The sequence below is a fragment of the Embiotoca jacksoni genome, unplaced genomic scaffold, assembly GCF_022577435.1.
Source record: "Embiotoca jacksoni isolate LCO1_2020_lvr unplaced genomic scaffold, fEmbJac1.0.p SCAF_17, whole genome shotgun sequence".
In the NCBI taxonomy this organism is placed as follows: Eukaryota; Metazoa; Chordata; class Actinopteri; family Embiotocidae; genus Embiotoca; species Embiotoca jacksoni.
The window spans coordinates 12,510,096-12,533,787 of record NW_027185307.1 but is presented as its reverse complement, the minus strand read 5'-3'; the positions used below and the strand labels follow the sequence as shown (position 1 = coordinate 12,533,787).

Here is a 23,692-nt window from a genome sequence, read left to right as displayed (position 1 = left end):
AGACAGACATTCAAGAGTATAAAAGAAGCTGTCGTCAGCTCTGCTGCGGCACGTGTAAGTCAGTCTCCTGCTGGTGTATGTTTTTGTGACAGAAGAACTGGCTGGTCTATGGACTGCTGTGTATGAAATGGATCGAGAATGACCTTTAATCTGTAGGAGTTTTAGCTCTTTTTATCTGTTAATCCAAACTGTTTGTAAAGGCTGTCTGCTGGTCCACTGGTCTCTGAAGGCTGAGATTAGCCTCCATGGACTTTACTGTTACTCAGGCGCAGATGTAGCAGTACACAGTAGCTAATGTTTTTTTTGTACAGTTCTCTCAGTGGTCATGTGATATGCTCCATGATTTAATATCCTCGCATAACCTTACATTACTACCTCTGAGCCTGTGAAATGATGAATGACAGCTGGGACCGACTGTGTTGTTTGAGAATCGAATCATCTACGTAATGCAGCCATCAGGGAGTGACATCAACAACTGCTAGCTCTTTAATCACCCTTGGCTAAAGGCAAGAGACCACAGCCAAGCCAGCGTGTGAACATTGGCTGTTTTCCCCCGGAGCAGAGTGCTACAAAGGATTGCACAAGGCAACAGCCTCAGTTTTTAAGGGGACAGGTTGTTCTGTGCCTCTTTGTCGTCGTCATTCTGTCTGTGGGCGCCGAGCAGCCAGGGCATGTTGGCAGATAGTTGGGGATGGAGGAGGGGACGGAGAGGTTGGCATGGCCGTAGCAGAGACTCAGCCAGTCCTTGTGGTGGTGACAGAGGGGAAAAGGGGCGGGGCAGTTGAACTCGATGCCAAGCCCAGGTCAGACAGCTCGGCCCGGAGCTGAGCACTGGTGTGAGGCTGAGCTGAGCTCCGTGCCCAGACCCTCTGGCACATACAGACGCTACATAACCTATCCATTCACTGGTCGTGACCAGGAAAACACACAGGGGTGTCTATGACAGACAGTGAAAACAGGGAGTGAATAACATTTTATTCAGCTCATTTTAATTGTAGCCTGAATTGACTCCCTGCTCAATTCAGTTTTTCTCTTCCTTCTGTGTTGTACAGAAAGATCCTGAGAAAGAAGGATGACTCATTGAGCACTCAACACACCAACAGCCTTCCCAAGTACAAGAAGGTCAGAGAAACTTGCCAGCAGGCTGAATTCCAGACACCATGCGAACAGCCTGGACAGGTAAAAGAAACACTCCCATTTCCCACAAGTGCACATCTTTTGCGAACGTTTGCCGACAGAAATGATTTACCCTCATATCTACTTTGGTTTTGGTTCTTTTCTAACAATGAGGACATATCACTCCTGTAGTGACCTCCGTGCCGCCAGCTAAGCTGTTCTGCAGACCCAAAAGTGAAATAACCATTTGCAGCACATCATTTGATTTATAATTGGACCCTTTTGCACTATTTTGTGGTACATTAATTTGTTGGTACTTCCCTTTCATCTGTGCCCATTAATTTTCTGGGAGACCAACAGCCAAATGGTACAGTATGTGGCCTTGGAGTAGACCGGCCAGAGCCGTACAAATTGTTACAAGTTTCAGGTAGTGTTAAATGACAGGCAGATTTTCGAGGGGTTGACTAATGCAAGCCAGATCCATTTTATGACCATATGAATGTGTATGTAACAAGTTATTAAAGGCAGCGATGGAGCAATTGTGGTTGAGCTGTGCTGCATCTTATGAAGCAGTGTGGGTACAGTTTGTGTGTGCACCTGTAAAAACTGCTCAATAAATGTGTCTTCTAGGAGTTCAAATGTGTTCCTGCATAGAGCAAAGTTTATGATTTGGTCATAAATGATCTGGCCTCCCCATGAGAACCCTGAAAGTGAAATATTTCTTGAAAAATTAAAAGGGGAAATGTTACCTACTGTCAGCAGGTAGGTGCTTTATCTCTTCTCTCAATTTATTCTAATCTCTCTGTTTATAGTTTGACATCTGTTGTTTACATGCATAGAGGAAAAACTTGATAGAGAACATGGATCAATATCAAGACATATTATTTCAACTTAAATGTTACTGTATGTTTTGGGGGTGATTTGCAGTACTTGCCACTCGTGTATCAGCTTGCATGGTCATCCTTTGTGCTCCGAACTAACGAAATAAAACGAGGAAGAGTTCTTCAGAGTAGATCTTTGATTGTGAACACAGATGGCTGTAAAACGACATTTGTTGAAAGCCACAACGGGTTTTGAGCAGTTGCTTTTCCTCGCCACTCCTCTCCTCCTTTGTTTCCCATCCAATTCTGCTGTCCTGCTGCTGCAGTAGCACTCACTGGAGGTTGGACGAGTAGAGAGGGATAAAGAAAGACAGAGTTTGTTTTCATCCTCCAGTGATGATACATCTCTCTCTCCCTCACATCTTGTCTAATGCTGATATAACAGCTCTGCTGGGCCCGTAAGCTCTTCCAAAAGAAACCTGATCTGCCTTATGGCCCTTTGTTTGCACCCTCATTCCCACACTCACCACTGATCATCTGCACCACACTCCACACTCTTCTGTTTATACAAGGCCTAACCAGCAGCACTACTCACAGCAATTAGTCTCAAAATCTGCTTTTCCTAATGGGAGTGCGTGTTGAGAAAGACAGAGCGGCTGCAGCGCGTGTAGATTTGTATTTCCACAATTACATCGGTGATGCACGTGGACTCGACATACCTACTGTAAGAGTGATACGGGTTCCCAGTTTGTTTTGCAGACACTAGACAGACCCAATTCATCTCATGTGGTTGTTTTGGTTTATCTTTCTTGTTGCTTTTGGATGCCATTCCTCCCCACAGGCTAAGATCTGCCTGATAAGTCTGTCAGAAGCATGTGTCTCTCAAGGAGTTTCTGACATCCTAGCAGAACAGAGGTTTTGTTGTGAAATCTGAAGTCATCTTTTCATATAGTTAACATCGGTTGCGCATGTTAGTTATATCGAAAACATGTTTATTGTCACGGTAACGTTGGAATTTTTTAATGGCAATCCCACCAAGGATACTTTTTTCTGGTTGCAAACCTGCCATAAAAATGATTCATGTAGAAATTATTTTGTTATTTTTCTGCTTTGGTTGTTGTTGGTAGAAATGGCACTGCGTTGAGGAGATCTCAGGGAAGTGGAGAATACAGAAGTGTAAAGGTGGTGCGAAGGAAGGGTCCAGGAAGAGGGCGCGCAGCCTGAGGTCCCGAAGCACTTACGATGATGGAGAGAGAGGCTGTGACTGCGGGGACGCTCTCAACAAACCATCCAGCTCCGACCGCCGCTCCCACAGACAGTTTTCTGCATCATCAGGCCAGCGTGAGTCATCATGAACCTATTCTTTCTTCAACTTAAATTGTACATTAACACACGTGTGCAGGGGTATTCTCATTCTTCCAGTTTAAAAAAAAAAAAACTGCTTCATTTAATATGTACCTTTTATTTACTTACACGTTGACGTTGATGTCTGTCTCTCAATGCCCGTTGGAGAAAAATAAGTCTCTTAAGGTTCAAGACTTGATTTCCTTTAATGGATTATTTATGCTTTAAAGGGAGACAGATGCACGGAAAAAGCAAACATCCTCCAACAAGTCCTGGAATTTGTTCTTTGGATGTTGCTTTGTGTACCTGTGTGTTGTCAATATTGTGTTTTCGAATGGTTTGATGCCCTCTAGTGTTGCTTGGAAAATGTGCAACTGAAGTATGAAGATTTAATAACCCCCTAAAGTTGGAGTTGACAGTGCTTTACTCAAGTTTCTTTTTTTAACAGGTTATCGCCCACGTTTTGTCCACACACGGCCAACCAGGTCTCTGTCTGTGGAGTTTGAGGGTCAGATATATGACATTGACCTCCAAGCAGACGATCAGTCAGCCGTCCGCCGCCGAGTCATCTTAAAGCGTCACTTCAACCCAGATGACCCAGAATTTGACTTGGGGTCTGATGACGGTTCAGAGGAAATGCTGGCAGACGATACAAATGCAGTGGGATACCCGAACTCTGTGAAAGTTACACACAAGTAAGAAATATTTGTCTGCTTAAAAATATTAAAGAATATCTCTGCAGGCAGCATGATTTCACTTCTTACCTGCATTTATGTTTGTCCAAGGAGCTGTGTGTGTAACAGCTTTGTGCATCTTTTTCAGGTGTTACATCTTGATGAATGACAGTATCCACTGTGAGAGAGAAATCTACCAGTCCTCCAGAGCCTGGAAAGATCATAAGAGCTATGTGGACCAGGAGGTGAGTGTACGAAATTGAAACTGTCATTCTTGGATCACTCGTTCAGGTTGCTGGACTTTTATCAGAAGTAAAGAATTTGCCATAACAGACACAAACTAATTGGTAGTATTCGTTACACATTTATTTTCCTAGATCGAAGCACTTCAAGACAAAATCAAAAACCTTCGAGAAGTCAGAGGCCATCTGAAGCGGACACGACCAGGCGAGTGTGACTGTGGAAAGAAGAGGTTAGTCATTTACATTCACCTCAGAAATACTTCTCTATACAGAATGTAAGTTATTTATAGCTGGTTTTAGGCCTTATGCCAAACCCTACTGGAGTACACAGATATCAAGTTTTTTTTGTACGGTCCTTAGTCTCTTTCTCTGTTTATAAAACCAGCTATTATAGCAAAGGACACAGAAACAAGGCAGAGAGATTGAAGAGCAGGAATGGTCAACTCCATCCATTTAAGTGAGTTTCTCTATATGGCATCACCCCTTTACCTCTTAATAATACTGACCATGAAGTCTGCAACTGGCATAAAGTGTGCAAATAATGTGTATGATGATGCTGTTTAACCTTACATTTGTGCAACTGTGCTCGACATCTGCATGGCCCCTGCATGCCAGGTTATAACCTGTGTAGTGAATTCATCACTAAAACGCCTCTTTCAGCTACTTTGTACATCAGGTGACCAGTGTGTGCGTGCCTGCGTGTGTGCGTGTGCGTGTGTGCGTGCGTGCGTGTGTGTACTATGATGTTTGTGACTCTAAAGCACACAGGGTTCTAATAAAAAGCAAAGCATCCATCGATTTTCATTGAGTGTTCTGTCCCTGGACGGAGTTTAAATGGCAAAGCAGATGTTTGGCTGCGGACCTCTTGCGTGCGCGCGTGTGCCTGCGTGCGTCTGGAAGTGATTGAGTTGCATGGAAAGATAGAATGATTCAACAGAGGGGAAAACAGTCAGTCCCTCAAACACAGTGATCAGCTTGCACTGGAGACACTGGGAACCGATTATGCCAATACAAAGCAGCTGTCTTTTGCAGTGCCTGGTGTGTGTTCAGGCGGGGAGGAAGAAGGGGACAGTGGCTAGAATGTCATCCCAGAGAAAATTGGACATAGTAAGAGCTTAAACATGAAAGTAAACAGGCTGTCATATCCTGGCATTGGTGATGCCTTCTGGAAGTCCCCTCTATGTCCTCCATTACTGTGGTTACTGGCACCAGAGAGGGGCAGGGGCTGATGTCATGTTTGCGTCACACTTTTGTAATTCTCTCACGTTTCTATCCAACAGGGAGGCGGCGCAGGAAATTGATGGGAAGACCCAGCTGTACAACGAGATCCGCAGAAGAAAGAAGGAGCGCAAGGAAAAGAAGCGGCAGAGGAAGGGAGATGACTGCAGCCTGCCAGGCCTCACTTGCTTCACACACAACAATGACCACTGGCAAACTGCTCCCTTCTGGTCATGTATGTATATTAACATGAAGCTTCTCAAAGTGCAACAGAGTTTAACAGAAGAAGCTTGTTTATTGTCCAACATCAGAGAAACAACAATTTAACAGCCACAAATGGTAGTTGGATGGGTTGAGTCAGTGTTGAACATGATGTATTCACCATTATGTAGCTCCACTATGTGGAATGTTAGCATAACCATAGACTAAAGGTGGATGTAGCTGAAGGGTCTGAAAAATGAGGCAGATGCTGAAATGCCTTAAACTGCAATACCACCGAGGGCCGCTAGAGGGTGGCTCCACATAGCTGCTGGCTCCTTTGACTACCATTCAAATAATCTCATGGAAAAAATTTATTGACTTAGAACTTTATATGTTTTTTTGGTTTTGTTAGTTAAAGTCACTCCTTATTTTATTTCTGGCGGTCCATCTGAAAATAATCCCGTCATTAATCAGAAAATAAGCCTCAAATATTTGTGGGGGGGGGCATGTCTGTTTGATTGACAGGCCTGTGGTGCAGTCAGGTTCCAGCTTTTGGTATTGTCAGGTTTCCAATCAGATTAGTCGGATCCACCATTCACTTTTCCCCAGCTCATCCAAATATGGTCAAATCTGCCTCCAAACCACTTGGAACGAGCAAGATGGCCCCCGGCCAAAATCAGAACTCGAGGCTTCATGACGGCCTTTGACAAACCGATGGGTGACATCACTGTCGCTTGCCGCTCGGTGTACACCATATTCTTTCCTCTTTTAATTTCATCCCTCACCAGTTGTTGTGTGGAAAGACTGGGACTGACAACAATGATTATTTCCACTATTTTCCAGTGGGTGGATTCTGTGCATGCACCAGCTCCAACAACAACACCTACTGGTGCCTAAGAACCATCAACGAGACCCACAACACGCTCTTCTGTGAGTTTTCCACCGGCTTCCTGGAATACTTTGACCTCAACAGTGACCCCTACCAGGTGGGTGAACATGTGTCCGCAGTTCATTCAGCTGTGCGTTCTGACTGTGTGCATCCGCTTTGTCCCAATTTAATTGGCTCCTGCGTTATAATACTCATCTATAAAAGTTCATGTGTACCAATGTGTAGCTTGAAGGTGAAGGTTTTTCTGTTCCAAATATAACGTGTGTTTGTGTGATTGTGCTAAATTTGCAGCTGACCAACGCAGTGTATGCAGTGGATCGGGATGTTCTGAACACACTCCATGCCCAGCTCATGGAGATGAGGAGTTGTCAAGGGTACAAGCAGTGTAGCCCTCGCCCTAAAGGTTTAGACGCAGGTAAAAACCCTCACTTTGAGTCTGTTTATTACTCCTACCTTACTGTCCTGAATTACACAGGGAGTTGGTTGGACATATGGACCGATACTCCGGAGTTTAGAGGTAGCTGTTATGCCAACAACGATTAAAATATATTCTACACACAGAAGAATAAGAGTGGTTTATATCTAAAAGATTTGAATTTGTTAAAAGAACACGTGCAATCTGAGGGATTGTGTGGTAATAGTAAAACTGGTTTGTGAGATTTCCCTCAACTCTTCTGCTGTGTTTTTAAATCTGTTTTATTCTCAGTGGTTTGTGTTTGCACATATCTGCATGCTGCACGTGTTTGATCCACTGTGTGACGTCTGTTGAAAGTCCAGGTGGAGGCCAATGAATCATCACTAAGATTTGTCTTTCCTTTGTTTGTGTGTGTGTTCACTGCTTTCTTCACAATGACATACACATACACACACACACACACACACACACACACACACACACACACACACACTGACCTCTTTTTCAGAACAGGATTTTCCTCTCGGCTTGCATGTTTTCCCTGTTTCCATACAGTCCACCGAGTTCTAGCATTTTGAACTACAGTATTGTAGTAGTAAAACAAGGCCCTGTTAGGGTTGTGTGTCCTGGCCACCCTGCTCTTTGTGAGTTACTGAGTGTTAGATATATTCTTTGGAGGATGCTGTCGTCACTGCATTCAAGGCTGTTGTTTTATTAGAGCCGGTCATGCATCACTGCTGTAGTCCACCACAATATTATTTTTTTCTACCACCACATGGTCCAAGCAGTCCTAAAGAGCAGACATGCCGGTGATGTAGGCGCTTCATAAGTAATGTCACAATGACCTAAGCCTATATGGCTGTAACGTTTGTGTGTGGCATGAACTGGCTGCGTTGTTTATGTCCTGAGGATAAAACCTTAATGTCTGTAATTACCAGCTGGGGAGTGGAGCACCAGGGCGGCCAAGCTGTTCTGAGAAAACTGATTGCGTTTCAGTGCTGGCATGCTGGACTTGTCAAAACCATGCCAACACGTCACAAAACAGCCTTAAAATCTCTTACTTGTACTGGCTGCCCTTGCCCAGGTATTATGCCAGCTCCGTGAACCAATGAAATTGCTGTTGTTGATACCTCAAGTGATGTTTTTGTTGGAAAAATAGATGATTAAAACTTAACTGTCAGGCGTAATGGATCGAGCAGCATCTTGTGTGACTTAACCGCTTAAAAATCACCTCTCTGGATAACCTTGTGTGTTTTTGCTTTTGAAGGGGAAAACCTGTTGAACTTGTCACCCATCAAATCACTTTATTCTGACCCTGTCCTCATCTCTCCAACCAACCCAGTCAAGTGACCTTTAAAACTTTTCCTCCCCGTTTTCCTCCATTCAAATCCAAATCTCACCTCCTTATTCCTTCCTCCTTCCTTCTAATCATCCAATAATTGGTTTTATCCATAGCGAGTAGCAGCAGGGCATGAAGAAATCCTCAGTGTGAATGATCCCCCCCCCCCCCTCCCACATCCCCTTGAAATCAAAGCATTAACAATCGATTGCTTTTATTTTTCCGATCAGGAGGTAAAGATGGAGGAAGCTATGAGCCACACAGGTATCCGCCAAGTTTTGTTTCTCTTCAGTGGCTTTTTCTTTAACACCTGCATGGGCCGAATTGCCTCATTCCCACTAATACATCCATCCAACGGGAGTGTCAACGCTTGATCTGTGGCTGCATGCTGGGAACACGCTAACAATTCATGACAGATGTTTTTTTTTTTTTTTACCTCTGCACACACAGTCTGTCTTCACCTTCATCTGCTGTGTACTGTGAGTCTGCAGCTCCTTCAACACATAATCAGCTGTTAAGATTTTCTCTGCCACATATTTCTACAGTTTTGCTTGAGAGTGCAACATTTATACCAGTTTCTCATGATAAAATATACAATCAGAGTTGATTCGTTTTAGCACGGCTACATATGGAAAGATAATAATCCAAAGTCAAATAGTGAAGTGCTGACTGTGTTTACCTGAGACCAACTCAAGCATCAAGTGCACGTGAATGACAATGCATGATACTGTATCGTCCCCCTCATGCATCACGACATCAAAGCTCAAAGGAATAGTGTGACATTTTGGGAAATAATCACCCAACATTTTAAACTCTTCCTTTACCACATCCCATTCCATGCCATGCCATGCCAGTCACATCCACCAATAACAGTCATTCCATTTTGTGCCCGTGTAACATGACATCCAGAATAGCTCCCGCATTAATTTGCTCATGGCCATCAGCTAGTGGTAGAACGGACACTTGAGTTTTCGTGACCTCTCTGTCCTCCCGCTGACCTCTGCACTGTTGACCTCTGTTTCTGGCACCTGCTTACCAGGCGGCAACAGCATCGAAAGTGGTCAAAGAGGAGACCGAGCCTCTCCTTACTGTGAGTCCCTGAGCCTGTGGCAAACCATCTCCATTCTCTAGCTGCACTAGTTACAAGAGAGCTGACCTCATAAAGAAAGCCAACCAGACGTGGAGTTGTTGCTTCTTTTCCTCAGTTTTACTTTCAGACATCAAACTGAGCCCAACTCTGACTTAGGCTTTTGCTGCAATTTTCTTTTGTCTCTTGAATTCCTCTTATCTTTATTTTTTTCTGAGGATACACCATTCAGTTGCAAGCTCATTTTCTTTTCTTTTCTTTTTTTTTTGCCCTGAACATCATCTTGTTTTGTTGACCCAGCTTTTTGTTCCTTCTGCTGTTAAATTCTTTTATTCCAGGTTGCCGGACTATTCATTTCAATCCAGTCCAGGCCTGTCATTAACGTTGCCATTTCTTGTGCAGCTTAGTATGTTAGCCTTTTATGATGGATCATGAAATATCTTTCTTTTCAGTCTGGCTTTCTAATGTGAATTAGCAAAAAAGGCAGCATGTGTTTGCACTTCTCATGGCTTGAGCTCAGTGTGAGTGCTGTGTTTATCTAGTTTATCTAATGCTGCTTTGAAGTGAGTGTGAGTTTGTCTGTCTGTGTGTGTGTGTGTGTGTGTGTGTGTGTGTGTGTGTGTGTGTGTGTGTGTGTGTGTGTGTGTGTGTGTGTGTGTGTGTGTGTGTGTGTGTGTGTGTGTATTGCTTGGGGCCACAGACCCTGTGGAGTTGGCTGCTTTAGTGAGAGCCGGAAGCTGGGCATGACTGCATGCTGTTTGAGTAAACTTTAAATGAGCTCCCTGTCATTTCTGCTCCAGATCCTCACCGTCTTCTGTTTCTTTTTCTCTGGCAGCTCACAGCCAATCTGGGATGGACGACAGGGTTAAGCTGCCCAACTTGACAGATGAGGAGGTGAACTGGCAGGAGCTGGAGGATTTGTATAGCATAAACGAAAGCCTGTATGAATGTAGGCCTGACTACAGCCCCAGCCCAGACAACTGGGCCAACTTCCAGAAGGATGTAGATAATATGTTTGCATTGCGACACGTTTTTAACAAATTCAACCAAACAAGTAAGCTTGACGACTCCACCCTGCCAGAGCTGGGCTCCGGGGCCGGGGGTGGAGGCCTCGAAGAGGGCAGCGGAGAAGATGTGGCCTCTGCCAGCGACGTCTGGCTGGGCCTGGCTACAGAAACCCGCCTCACCACCCCCGTCCCCAGCAACACGCCATCAGCACCACCCACCCCCGGGCCCACACTGGAGAGTAAACTGGAATCCATCGTCAACGACCTTCCTGAGAGGCTCGTGAACAGATCTGCGGTGTCTGTCATGTCAGCATCACTGGGGATGGTATCATCGTCAGGTCCAAGAAGAGACGAGGTTATCTTCCAGAGTGACATGTGGGCGCAGCAGCTGGAGGAGTTAGAAGGAGAAATGTTTAGCGGGAACGGACTGACGGAGCTGGAGACGCGACATGACAACGTCCTGCGTACTCACAATAGCCTGCAAGCCCAGCCAGAGACCGGCCTGGGCCACGCAGAGGCAGCCGCACCGCAGGGCCGTGACCTGGACACTGAGGAAGAGGAGGACATTTTCCAGGCCCAAGGCTATCTCCCTTTCTCCCCACAGACTCTGAGGCCCGAGGTCCAGGCCAGCACCAGCGGGAGCCCCACCACCCCACAGACTAGCACCCCTCAGAGTGTCGGGGTGGTACTCAAAGTGCTGCCTCAGTCAGCTCGGCCCCTCACGTTGGACTACGAGGGCAGCGGCTCTCTGCCTCAGCCCTCCAATCAGACCCTCTGAGGCAGACACATGCTCTGGCCGGCCAGCCAATGAGCTTCTGGTCGCCATAGTGCAACTTGGGACACGGTGATTAGGAAATGACCTTGCCAAGAGCAAAAGGCAGGTAATGCCACCTCAGTCAGTCAAGAGTTGGTTGTATAATGAGTATTAAAGTTATTGTTTATTTTTTTACTGGTGCCTACATTTATTAGTAAACAGTGTTATGTTTTTTTCTTTTTTTAAGATATATATATATATATATTTAGAAAAGAAAAAGCCTTAATGCAGCTAAACTTAAGTGTTGGGATTTAAAAAAAAAAAAAAGATGAATTTGATATGGGTAACACCATTGATGTCTTTAATATATGTTTTTATGAAAAAAAAACTGTGTGAGTGGTGAAACCATTTCCTCATCTGAATGGATGATTAGCATTAGTTACAGTAGGTACACTCCAGTCTTTAAACAAACTGCTCATCCTAAACAGGCCCAGTCAAAGGACGCTCCATCAGAAGGCAACTCTGACACCAAATACACTTTTGAACATGATGACTCTTGACCTCCGCTGCTTGTTGTCTCGAAATCCGTGTCCATTCTATTATTAAACGATTATTTCTGCTGACTCGAAACAAAAACTGGATCGTCACTTCTGAAAAAGCTACTTCAGTTTCAACATGACATCTTTTTCACATAACTTTTAAATCATTAGAACTTTCCATTTTTTTTTATTTTTTTTTGCATTTTGTTATTTCTTCACCAATGTAGCAATAATATTAACCATGGGCGTAACCACAGCCCTTTTTTTGGGGGGTGGGGGGGAGAGTCATGTTCCCACCCCTCCACCCCCCTCCACCCAAATATTGAGAAAATACCATTCTGTCCCTCCAATACACAGTAGAAAATATGTTAAATATATTCTCCTTTTATGAACACCGTCAAAGGTTCCGTCTCTTGTTATTTGCTGTTTATTTTCAATGTATTTCCAATTGTGGAGGAAAACCCAATTGTGTGACTCCCCCCCCCTTCCCCCCTTCCCTCCCAATTGCACACTTACAGTAGTTGCGCCCATGCTCCCTCCTTAGCTGGGACTGTACGTCGGGGTGTTGGTCAGTCAGCAGAGGGATAATGGGAGGGAGAACAGTCGCTTCACCCATTAAGCCGAGAAAGAAACACGGCCACCGGACATAGGAGTCTTTTCTTTTCTTTTTTTTTTAGACAGTGGAGTAACGGATACCTGAACAGGTAACAGCTTAGTGGAAGAGGAAATAATAACTTGACATTTCAGTAAACTGTTACCACTGTACAATGTACACTTTATAGACTTTTAGCTAAGTAAGCTGACCAGCGCCCACCTTGTTTTGCTACTAACAGTTTCAAAGTGTAATTATAAGTGTCTTGACAGTTGGGAAAGGATTCCTACGAGGTTAGACCTCACGGTTTGATCAGAAAACGGCTGTAATTCCGCTCTGCTCAAAGGCACCAGAATCCATTAATAAAAACAGTAATTGATGGGGGGGGTTTTTTTATGACATTTTGGACAACATACTATTGTATGACATATTTGACAAAGTACTATAGTATATGATTTTTTTTTTTTTTTTTTTTTTTTAAGATTTTGGACATGTCAGGATCCCTGTCTGTCCCAGTGTGTTTTCCCTTTGCCCCCCCCTCTCCCCCATCCCTTTCGTCATCGTCATTCCCCGTGTTTGTTTTCATGTGACCCGTGCGTTCTGGTGGGTGTGGGCTCCCCACTTCCCTCCTCTTGGCACCTCCCTCTTCCGCCCCCCTCCGGCCGGCTGGCACTCCACCAATCACCCGCCTGACAGTATTTCAACCCCGGTCCTGCACTTCAAGCTTCGTCAGTTCCTTCCGCCAGCTCACCTGGTACGACGCTGCAGCAGCAGCAGCTCGCTGTAAGTTTTGACCGTCGTCGTTCCTCGTCTGGTTCTGATCCCTGTCTGTTCTCTGCCTGACTCAGTTCGCCTACGAGCGTGCCAGCTGTATGCCCCGCCCTGTCCTCCCGCCAAGACAAACTCACCTGAAGCCCTGCGTGAATCCGCAGAGATCACCAGCGGAGACACTCACCTGAAGACCCGTGTCGGTCCAGGGAGGCCGTCGGCCTGTCCAGACCCGCCCCCGCCTGCCCAAACCTGCCGGTCCGGCGTTGGGATTCGGAGACATCCTCCAGACGCCTCTCCTCTCGGCGGAAGCACACAACGGACCTGCGGCCTCTTTTTCTCCCGCTGGACACGAGTTTCTTGCGCCGTGCCGGCCCGCATTCCCTCTCGGCTGCTCCTCCGGGAGATTCTGGACTCCACCTGTCTTGTCACCTGCCTGCCCCGCTCACACTCCCAGACAATGCTCCGCTGGACTCGGCGCGCACACACACACACACACACACACACACACACACACACACACGCAAACATCCCTGGATTTAGCCACTCCGCGCACCTTATTCATACTTTCCACTCAAGCCTGGACTCCCCATCGCTGACTACGCATCCTGGACTCCGCCTGCAAACACACACGCACAACTCATTCTCCTCGAACGCCAGTAACTCCACTAATTCATTATATTCAATAAAACTTTGTTTTCTGTTCATTATTCCAGCTTCTCTGTCTGCTCTGTTCGCACATGACTCAACATACTATGCGATATTTTGGGCGACGTTTTGGACGACATGCATGACATGACTATTTTTTTTTTATCATATTTCGGTCGACATGCACGTATGGCTATTTTTTTATGTTTCGGACAACATGCTATATAGTACGGCTTTTTTTTTTCATATTTTAGACGACATGCTATTGTATTACTTTTTTTTCACAATTTTCACGACATGCTGTAGAATGACTTTTTTTTTCATATTTCGGACAACATGGACAATATGACATGGCTTGTCATATTTCGGACGACAAGCTTTAGTATGACTTTTTTATCATATTTCGCACGACATGCTATGGTATGACTTTTTCTTCATATTTTAGACGACATACTATAGTCTTAAGGTTTTTTTTAATTTATTTGGAAAAAAAAAAAAAACGTCATGACTTTTGTGATTATTTTTTTTTTTGGACGAATAAAAAGTCATACTGTAGTATGACTTTTTGTTATCCAAAAAAACAAAAGTTATTCTACGTTTCTCTTCATATTTTAGACTACATGTACATACAGTATGACTTTTTTTTTAATCATATTTCGGACGACATGCTATAGTATGACTTTATCATGTTTCGGATGACATGGCATGACCTTTTTCATCACTTTTTGGATGACATGCTATAGTTTGACTTTTTTTTATCATTTCGGACGACATGATATAGTGTGACTTTTTTTAACATATTTCGCACGATATGCCAGTGTGACTTTTTCATCACTTTTTGGACGACATTAAATAAAGTCATACTTATAGAAAGTCGTCAGAAATAGCACAAAAAAGTCACACTAAAGTGCACTTTATGTTTAGAGGAGAACACCATTTCTTTATATAAACTTATCTTGTGTGCATGAATTATTCAAAAGATGGGAAAACATGGCATCTATATAAAAATGTTCTACATTCCATGTCCTCTCCCGTACACCTACACCAGTCCACAGGCGAGGAAAAAAAACCATTGTTAATGTTTAAATGCCGGGTACTATTTCCTAATTAGTTGCAACTTTGCAGCGTTGCACATTCATCACAATTGATTTGAATTGGAAGTAAAAATCTTCACCAGAAAATGCTTACACAATCAATGGCGGGTTGGAAAATGGAAAAAACTTTTTTTTTTTTTCCAGAAAAGTTACCAATTAATACATTTTCGGTTCACATAGTGCTGTGATAATCGAGAGTATAGTGTCGCACGTGGTCAATGCATTTCGAATGTAACCGTATAGTTAGTGCAAAACCAGTTCTATGACGCCCCACTCAGCAACAGCTTTATATTCAGATACACTGCAGAGATTGCATGAAGCTTAAAGTATCACAAGTCCACTTTCTTGTTAAGATATCTTCTGGCCCGAAACTGGCTCCACAAAACCCTCACGCTGCCCTTTTCTTTCTTGACGGTGTGTGTAGACATGGTAGATCAACTCTGCTTTCAGGGAAGTGATGAAGCCGTTAACAAACCCTTTTCAACTTTAAGTGTCATCATATCAGATGCCTTTTAAAAAAAAAAAATACTTTGAAATAATTCAAACAAGTTCATATTTTTTCTCCATTTTTAATGACAAAAGTATTCAAGGCATTTGTAAACCAAGTGTTCACAAACATCAATTGGACTTATGCTCCTGAGGAACCTAAAGCAACGAAAGCTCTCAACTTTCAGAATACAGCTCGTATTCTGTCCAGGAAATTTACTTTCAATTCAAAACACTAGAGAGGAAAATGTGTTAAAGCAAAATTGTTTTTACAGTCAACACGAAGTCGTCTGTGCCAGAAGTAGTCCAGACATTTGGACAGCAGTAAGTAGTAGGTGTACAGTACAGTAAATTCAGACGTGACTGCGGGTCTGATGATCTCCGTGGCATCGCAGGATGATTCTCTACTCTTTCCTGCAAAGAGTGCGTTGTCTGGTTAACTTGCCTCATTGTTGAAGGGAGACGGGTTTCATTTTTCATCTGTAACCGAGGTCACAGAAGGCTTAAAATAAATTGGATCAATAGGAGTATGAGTTAAATGTTACTGTTCTGACTTACAGTGAGCAGATTTGATCGATGCCTTTACTTAAATATGTTCATAACTTATTTAAAAATAATTTAGGATCAGTTTTGTAAGCAGCTATTACTTCAAGTGAAAGGGAAAAACATATAATTGTATAATAAAGACCATGTCTTACTTTCCAGTCACATGTCCTTATCATTAATCTTCCATTAGCATTCTTTTTTTTATATATATATATATAAATCTGGTGCACTGAAGGAAGAGTAGAGAATCATCACACATAGAAAAAAGGGCATTCTGGGTAGCATTTAATTTAATTTAACTGTGTAGTATTTATCAGAAAACAAAAACATTTCAATAACCCAACTCCCCACTCCATGACATAAAATGAACTCAACCCTTCCCATGTGAGTAATACTGTTCAGGCACCGCGACACAAATCCACTTTTTTTTTTAATTTTTTTTTTTAGGTTTTAAGTCTTAATTTGTTTAACTACAATGCCATGGGTTAGTTCATAAATATGCTTCTAACTATGTGTGAGCTCTATAATACGCTTCATTTGCTTTGTCAATATTTACATGATGATTACTTACGAGTATGTCATTTGAGGTACTAAGTCACGATAATACTTAAATCAGTCACTGCCAATTACCACATGATAATCTTTGCCTGGCAGAACACCACGAATCTCGGCCAAAACTGTTAACTTTAAAGTCGATTCACTGCATTAGATTCTCCATTTCTAACAACTAAAATTCATACCGATCACAATATATAATGCAATTACTTTATTGAACTTGTTTTGTATCTCCTCCCTCTTTAAAGAAATATAATACTCCTAAAAATTTGGTTTTCAGACAAGTGCATTTTGTAACATAAAAAAAAGGCCTCATTACCACCTCGACCATTTCTTTCCAGACATAACTGCTCCCGTTCGAAGGAAAGTAAAACCTTAAAATACTTACTAAATTGAAACATCAGACTTAAAGTCATATTTCCTCGAGAACAAATATCCCGGACACCAGATCATCTTTTTTTCTGATCTGTAGGGCTAAATTCGAAATTCTGCTCATTGATTAAGTTCAATAATTAACCTTTTAACCAAGAATTTCATGGTCCTGTAGAGGTCTGACAAAGGCAACATTCACTGGCCTTCACGCAATCTTTTCAGTGTCCACTAGAGGGCCCCCAAACACCAAAAGGACTGAACGATCCCCCCTTAGTCTTGCTGGAAAAAAAAAAAAAGGGGGTCATGCTCACTGCACTACTTCTCTTAAAAGTATATACTGCTAAACAGCTACTATGTACATCTGATGATCTGTTAAAATGGAGAAGCCAAAACGACACGTCTGTTCACCTCCTGATTGCTGAAACAGATTCGATACCAACGTCGTTTTACCTTGAAGGAGTGGCTTTTAAAAAGAAACGGCAGTTTTTGCCGCATGTTTAAAACCTACTTTCACACGATTAGGACACAGTAGCTTCAGCACACGGTCACGGACGAGACGCCATTCTCCCGTCCTTCCTCCTATTTTCCAATTGGCTAATTATTAACATTTTACTTCCAATAATAACATCGCGTGACGCGTAATGAGATGCAGCGTTCTCGCTCGCTGACACGACTTCCCGCAGAAATCCTGACACACTTGTGCCACCGGTGCTTTTCAAGGTTTTAAGCTACATGGTTACCCTGCAGAGGCGAGAAGCTCGAGATCTGTGACGACTGCCATTAATCCCAAAAGCTGAGGGCGACAAAAGCAGAATATTGTCAATCGACCGAGGGAACAGTGACCGGCTTTTCAGTAGCTGGCATTTTACCCTGCCAGCTAGCTTTGTGTGTACTGGACTGGCCGAGACAGCCTGAGAGGCACTGTTAAGGGAAAAAAAAAAAAAAAAAAAAAAAAGGGAGGGGAAAATGAGGTGAGAGGATTCAAAAAAAAAAAAAAAGAAAAATAAATCCCACTTTTGTCAGCTTTGAAGATGCAGACAAGAGAACAGGTGGGATGGCTCAAACAGACGAGAGGAGGCTCGATATGTGCACGACTCAAACCGTCGGGGGGGATAACAGGGTCGTGAACGGCGTGGTGGTACGTGGGCGGGGAGGGAGAAAGAGGTACAGGCGTGGTGTACCGAGGGAGCTGTACAGTACCGAGAAGGGCGGGAGCTGTACATTGGTTTTTGCATAGTACAGGTTTTGTTGGTTGTGCTTTAGACGCCGTGTTGGTGATGACTCGCGTGTCTGTACAGAGATTCTAATGCCCTGCCCTTTTACCGGTAGCACCAGGTTGAGTTTCTGTCCATCGTCCAAACCTCGAGGTCTGACCTTCTGTGTGGATGCAGCTGATGATGTGCTCGGAGTAAAAGAACACCTTCCATCTCCTGTTCTCTGAAACAGTGAGCAGCCCTTTAGAATACGGTGGGCGCGCTTGTGTCGCTGCCTCGTCAGTCCCCCCCCCCCCCCCCCCCCCGGGGGAGCAAGGGGGGGGGGCGCGGCTCCGGAGCGCCGCCCGGTGTCTGACCGGTGTAAAGCGAGACACTTGCGGTCGCGCGGAACCACAAACGAGGAAGGCACGCGTCACAATGAACCCCAGAGGGAGGGCCGGCGTGCTTCTCAGACATGGGCGGAGCCTCCGTGGTGATGCTGCGGCAGCGGGACGGGGGGAGTTATTGCTTTGAGGGCGTTGCCCGGGCAGCTGAGGCTGCTGTGGCCGCGGTCGGGCGGCGGCGGCGGCGGCGGCAGCGGCAGCAGCGGGGCGGCCGGCGGGTCGGAGCGAGGCGGGGTGAACACGGGGCAGGAGCGCGTGCGGGCGTGGCTTTTGTGGCCCCCGGCGTGGCACACGAGCTCGCTGACGGTGCCCAGCGGAGGCAGGCGCTGGTGCTGGCGCCGGCGCTCGGCCCGCGCCTCCTTGTGCTTGATCGAGTACCAGGTGAGGAAGATGAAGACGAAGCCGACGAACTTGAGGCTGGCGGCCAGGCCGAAGTAGACGAAGCGAAAGGAGGTGACGTCGTACTCCCAGCAGGAGCCGTGCACGCCGCAGTCCTGCTGCCACAGCATGCAGGTGGTGTCGATCACGGCGCCGAAGTAGATGGGCGTGGGTATGTAGGCTGGAGAGGGAGGGACACGTTCCGGTGATTAGCGTCAAAGTGCGGGGAGACAAGACCTCAGCTTTGTTAGTTTGACACGACGTACTAAAACTCACAGCTGGTTTAGAGCGAAGCCCTGAAGGAACCTGAAACCCATTTCATTTTCAGGAGGAGGAAAAGGCCTCGACAAGCACACACTGTTCTCAACAACATTTTTGTTTATTTCTGTCTTTTATATTTTGCATTTCCCACAAAGCGCTTATTTCATTTTTTTTTTCCTTCTTACTTATTTATTTCCGTTATCTATTTTATTTGTAATTCACAGAGAAATGATTCCCATTTGAATTTTTTTTTTTTAAAAAAGCTTTAAGTATTCTTCAAAAAGTCAATTCGCAATCTAAAAACGGTTGATTTTTGAGTTTGATTAAGATGTACACCGTTTCATTTCAAATGTTGCCGTCTCTTTGTGAAGTTCGTTGTACATCGTCACTTTCATTGTCCAACAATGCACACATTCCATCGTTTCCTACAAGTACAAATCAATAAAGTAGTGTAATAACGTTTTTTTTTGTACAATGCTGCAAAAGCGACAGGACAGCAATGACATTTTCAGTTTAATGTACCGCAGCGCTACTTTGCAACCAGTAGGTGGCACCATTTGGCTTCATGCGGATCATCTCCTCATGTATGCAGGTAAAAATGGACAAAATAATAGAAACGCCTTTCCAAATAATTATTCCAACACAACGCCGCTGTTAACTGACGCCTCAAAAAAAAAATCGACGTTTTCTCAGTGGCAGCGTCCACCGGGGCTAAACTTTAGCAACTTTATAAATGTAAAACGTTATTGCGGGGCTACGTTATGAGAAATATAATATGACAGCGTTATGCGTTCGCACAGCCGCGCCAAGCAGACCACAGGCATGCCGAGGCAGTGCTTTCTCCCCCCCCCCGACGGTTTTTCTACATCGAGCTACGCAAAGGTTCTCAGAAGGCCAACACGGTGCTGCATTCCTGCTCTCTCTGAAATTGCAGGGTGTTAGCGAGGGGACGCGGGAGAAGGAAGGCTGCAGACAACAATGGTTTAGGAAAAGTTGGGTTAAAGAGCAGTTGGAAAATCCTGAATAAAAAAAAAAAAAAATGTTAGATGAGACTTAAACCGGTCACTAATGACGAACAAATTCATTACAAATACATGACTTAAGACTAAACTACAGCTTTCATTCTTTCTGAATTATTATTATTTGTTTTTAAATTTAACATCCACTCTGTGTGACCGACGTAGATTCAATGGAAGAGGGAGTGCAGGGGATTAAGACAGTAAAGCATGCAGAGGGAACTTCAAACATGTAGCGCAGGTGTGCGGGAACATACCGAGAGTTCGGAGCAAGACGAACTGCATCCCGAGAGCAAAAGGCCTCTCCTGCTCATCTACAGACCTGAGGCACGAGAACGTTATGAATGAATTTTCTGCAGGGTAAAAAAAATCTTTTCATCCATTGAATTTGTTCATAAAAAAAAAAAAAAAGGCAGAGAAGCAGACAGCCGCGGAAGAACGGAGCTGGGAAAGACGGTCGGACCGACGGGCTGCAGGCGGCGCCTCACCTGAGAGTGACGATGATGGCGGAGGGCTGGGCGCAGGCGGTGATGAGGGTAACGATGAAGAGGAAGATGAGGAACGGGATGAGCGTGTTGCAGGTGCGGTCGCACTTCCCCGACACGGCGTGGCCGTTCTCGTTCAGGTAGGTTTTAACAATGACCAGCTGGAGCTGGTTGACCTGTCCGCCGGAGGACGGGGTGATGACCTGTCTGCTCTGCACGCAGCCGCAGTCCGTGTAGTTCCTGATCTGTTGGTCAAACACAACAGGAGAAGATCCTGAGATACGCTTTTATTAAGCTGACTAAAATCTCAAACTAAATGGAACGGTTCATGACATCGAAGCTACGCTACGCTACACACACACACACACACACACACACACACACACACACACACACACACACACACACACACACAGAGAGAGACATGGTGGCACCAGCGTTGTGACGCAATCATTGATCTGGACAAATAATATAAACATTCCTTTCCTCGTGTTGTTATAGTTTCCTATCTGAAATTGTTGTGGAGTCACTTCCTGAAACTCTCTGATCTATGGGAGGAGAAAGTACAGAGAAAAGGTCTTTGTGTGTCCTTCAAAGTACCCCGAAATTCCTTTTTCGAATTATCCGACTTAGCGTTTCGTAAGCAATGATCTATTCGACGGAGGGAAACAAAAGACGCCGCGAACGAAACCCCGCGTGCAATCGTGTGCGTCCGTTTTGGGCCTTTTTGCGTTTCCTCACCCCGGTGCTGTCGTTGCCCACGGAGCTGCATCCGGCCAGACAGGGGTTGAAGTAGGTGATGCCGTCAGAGCCGCAGACCGGAGCGTACTCGTGGATCCTGCAGCCGCAGTTCACGTTGCAGCCGCCCGTCAGGTTCCTGTGGGTCATCGTCAGGGTCGGACTGCGGAGACGGACACGAAGGGAAACACTCGTTTAAGCGCAAGAAGCGTGGGCGGTGAAATGCGTGGCACGGGAAATGAAATCGGACTCGTTTGTATTTGAACTGCCCAACTCGAATTATTGCATTCATAAAAAAATATATATATATATTAAAAAAAAAATGTGTTGGGGACTTTAGGCCAGGTAGCAGCACACCATTTACCTCCAGTAATACTGACAGTGTACGGTGCATTTTAGACCGCATTTCCCATGAAACTCGATGCCTCTTCTTGCAAAGATAATAACGCGTGACCCCGCCCTTCGGCACCACGCCATAACGTTTTGTTTCAGCAGGAAACGGGGGTCAAATAGCAACAAAAAAAACATAAATGCTGTATATAATTTGCAAAGTAAAAATGGTTTCCGTGTAGAGTTGCGATGCAATTCATCAGTGAATCAGAAAGCGAAGCTGCCAATCTTCCTGGCGATGTTCAGAGTTGTCTCGTTATTAATCCGGCGCACTTAATTCCGTTAATTAGCTTCAATCCGGCCTTCCAGCCGCTTGTGCGAGGGGTGATGATAGAAGGACGGCGTTGACGGGCCTGAGGAAGTGACGGCTCCACTGTTTCTTTGGCCAGTGTGGGAACGGTTGCTCTAAGCCAGACAGGACTTTGGCTTCGTCTAAACCAGGAGCAGTGAAGCGAGTCGCGGGTTTTCTCTGGGAAGCTTCGCTCTGAGCCCTGCGGAACAGACGGGGACAGGTCCTAACAACACAACAGTCGGGACTGATGCTGACAAACAACCCCCCCCCCCCCCCTCCCACCCCCACCCCTCCACACACACACACACACAAGGGACCGCTCTCCTCCAAGGTTTCTGATCTAATAATGTCTTTTAGCTGACTATTTTCCTAATTCTGTATAATGGTGGGTGTTGCCAATGTTTGAAAATATGTAATGATTTAAGCCTAACAGAAAAAAAAAGAAAAGAAAAAAAAGGATAATTTTCTGCTACTTCTGAAATCAGTGGACCATCAGTTTTCACGGGACCATAACATGGTCCTTATTTTTACATCCGCCGTCACCGGGGAAGCACATCTGGGCCCGTCCTGCCACAGCCCCGGACGCTGTGTGCATTTGTACGAACGTTAAAAAAAAAAAAGGCATCGGGCCCGCTGGAGCTGCAGGCTTGCCGCAACGATTGCTCGTGTCCTTTTCCGGGCAAAAACCCCAGCCTTCGCTGAGCTCGCCAGATGTTGTGTCACCGTGTGCATTAACAAAAAAAAAACACACAAAAAAAAAAACACAAGAGCCACGAGAGCGAGTGGCTTAATCTGCCCCAACACCGCAGACAGCGAACTGACAACAAGCAAACCTACGAGTTCGGAAAGGTTTATCAAAAAAACAAAGCTCTTGTAACAGAGGAACCTATTCCGTTAGGTCTGGAGCTTTTGATTCAGCTCGCCAGCCCGCCACATAACCACTCAATCCTTTAGCAGATATTCCAGAAGATTATATAACTTGATATGCCCCCTGGCTCTGTCCCTCTTTGTCAGATGGTCAGCGGGGGGGGGGGGGGGGGGGGGGGGGGGGACAGCGGGGACAGCCACGTCTAGACTGGTATAAGAGTACAGACACAAAGGGCAGGCACCGGCTAAACATTCCTCATGTGGGTGCTGCCCACGACTGGTGACCGGCGCTGTTCATAATGAGGAGCCCCACCGGCTCACACGGTCTCGATGACCCCCCTCTAAAAACGCCGGCTCAAAACAAAGGCTGCGGTTATTAAATGAGTCAGCTGTGGGACTTTAAAGGGAACGCTGGCTATTTGACAAGTAATCATCTTTATTAACTTAGTGATGCGAAAGGTAAATTTCCCACCGGATTCCCAGTTTCACCTTTATGTAGTAACATGTACAGACTTTTTTTTTTTTTTTTTTTTTTTTTTTTTTTTTAATGTTTCGGGAATTTTGGTATTTGAGGGGATGAGAGCAGATATTGTTGCAGTAGATGTGTAAAATGTCTAACGCCATTCTACAGGGTCTTTTGCGTCATCCAAGGTCACACTGTGTTGATGGGTCTCTCCGTGGCTCATGTGCCAACGAACGCCCGCTCCACAGTTGCGCCCGCGGGTCCGACACGTCGGGTGGGAGGTGGGGGGGGGACCACTGTTTGTGAACTCCGCAGCCGGCTGCTGATGTGGTGTTGAGCAGCGGCTTCAGAAATAGAGGTGGGAAAAGTGATTCACCGGAGCCGCGAGAGCAGATGCCAGTGCTGCTAATTAATCATTCGCAGTCCAACACGGGGTGGATGATGGGAACGGTGACGGCATCGGAAACACCACACCCCCGTCAGCTACGTCACCATGTG

General features: G+C 45.1%; 2 protein-coding genes across 7 annotated transcripts in view; one reads left to right on the top strand and one right to left on the bottom strand.

Annotated features, from left to right (window-relative positions):
* Positions 1-13,716, top strand: part of sulf1 (sulfatase 1) — a 38,456-nt gene extending 24,740 nt beyond the window's left edge. Inside the window, exons 10-21 of one of the 5 annotated variants that reach the window (XM_069151669.1) lie at positions 1,053-1,179; positions 3,065-3,278; positions 3,730-3,976; positions 4,104-4,200; positions 4,333-4,427; positions 4,583-4,654; positions 5,478-5,650; positions 6,460-6,602; positions 6,797-6,920; positions 8,490-8,523; positions 9,299-9,349; positions 10,182-10,309. In XM_069151669.1, the coding sequence (XP_069007770.1) occupies positions 1,053-1,179; positions 3,065-3,278; positions 3,730-3,976; positions 4,104-4,200; positions 4,333-4,427; positions 4,583-4,654; positions 5,478-5,650; positions 6,460-6,602; positions 6,797-6,920; positions 8,490-8,523; positions 9,299-9,349; positions 10,182-10,215 (1,411 nt within the window). In that variant the 3' untranslated portion in view covers positions 10,216-10,309. Of the gene's footprint in view, positions 1-1,052; positions 1,180-3,064; positions 3,279-3,729; positions 3,977-4,103; positions 4,201-4,332; positions 4,428-4,582; positions 4,655-5,477; positions 5,651-6,459; positions 6,603-6,796; positions 6,921-8,489; positions 8,524-9,298; positions 9,350-10,181 lie in introns of all 5 variants that reach the window. The other 4 variants (XR_011178348.1, XM_069151670.1, XR_011178349.1 and 1 more) reach the window with 4 other exon arrangements.
* Positions 13,717-15,301: 1,585 nt separating this feature from the next.
* The window catches only part of slco5a1 (solute carrier organic anion transporter family member 5A1), a 36,018-nt gene continuing 27,627 nt past the window's right edge, over positions 15,302-23,692 (bottom strand). Inside the window, exons 7-10 of one of the 2 annotated variants that reach the window (XM_069151667.1) lie at positions 21,186-21,345; positions 20,448-20,689; positions 20,217-20,281; positions 18,271-18,863 (exon numbers count right to left, since the gene is read on the bottom strand). In XM_069151667.1, coding sequence (XP_069007768.1) covers positions 18,370-18,863; positions 20,217-20,281; positions 20,448-20,689; positions 21,186-21,345 — 961 coding nt within the window. In that variant the 3' untranslated portion in view covers positions 18,271-18,369. Of the gene's footprint in view, positions 18,864-20,216; positions 20,282-20,447; positions 20,690-21,185; positions 21,346-23,692 lie in introns of both variants that reach the window. The other variant, XM_069151666.1, reaches the window with a different exon arrangement.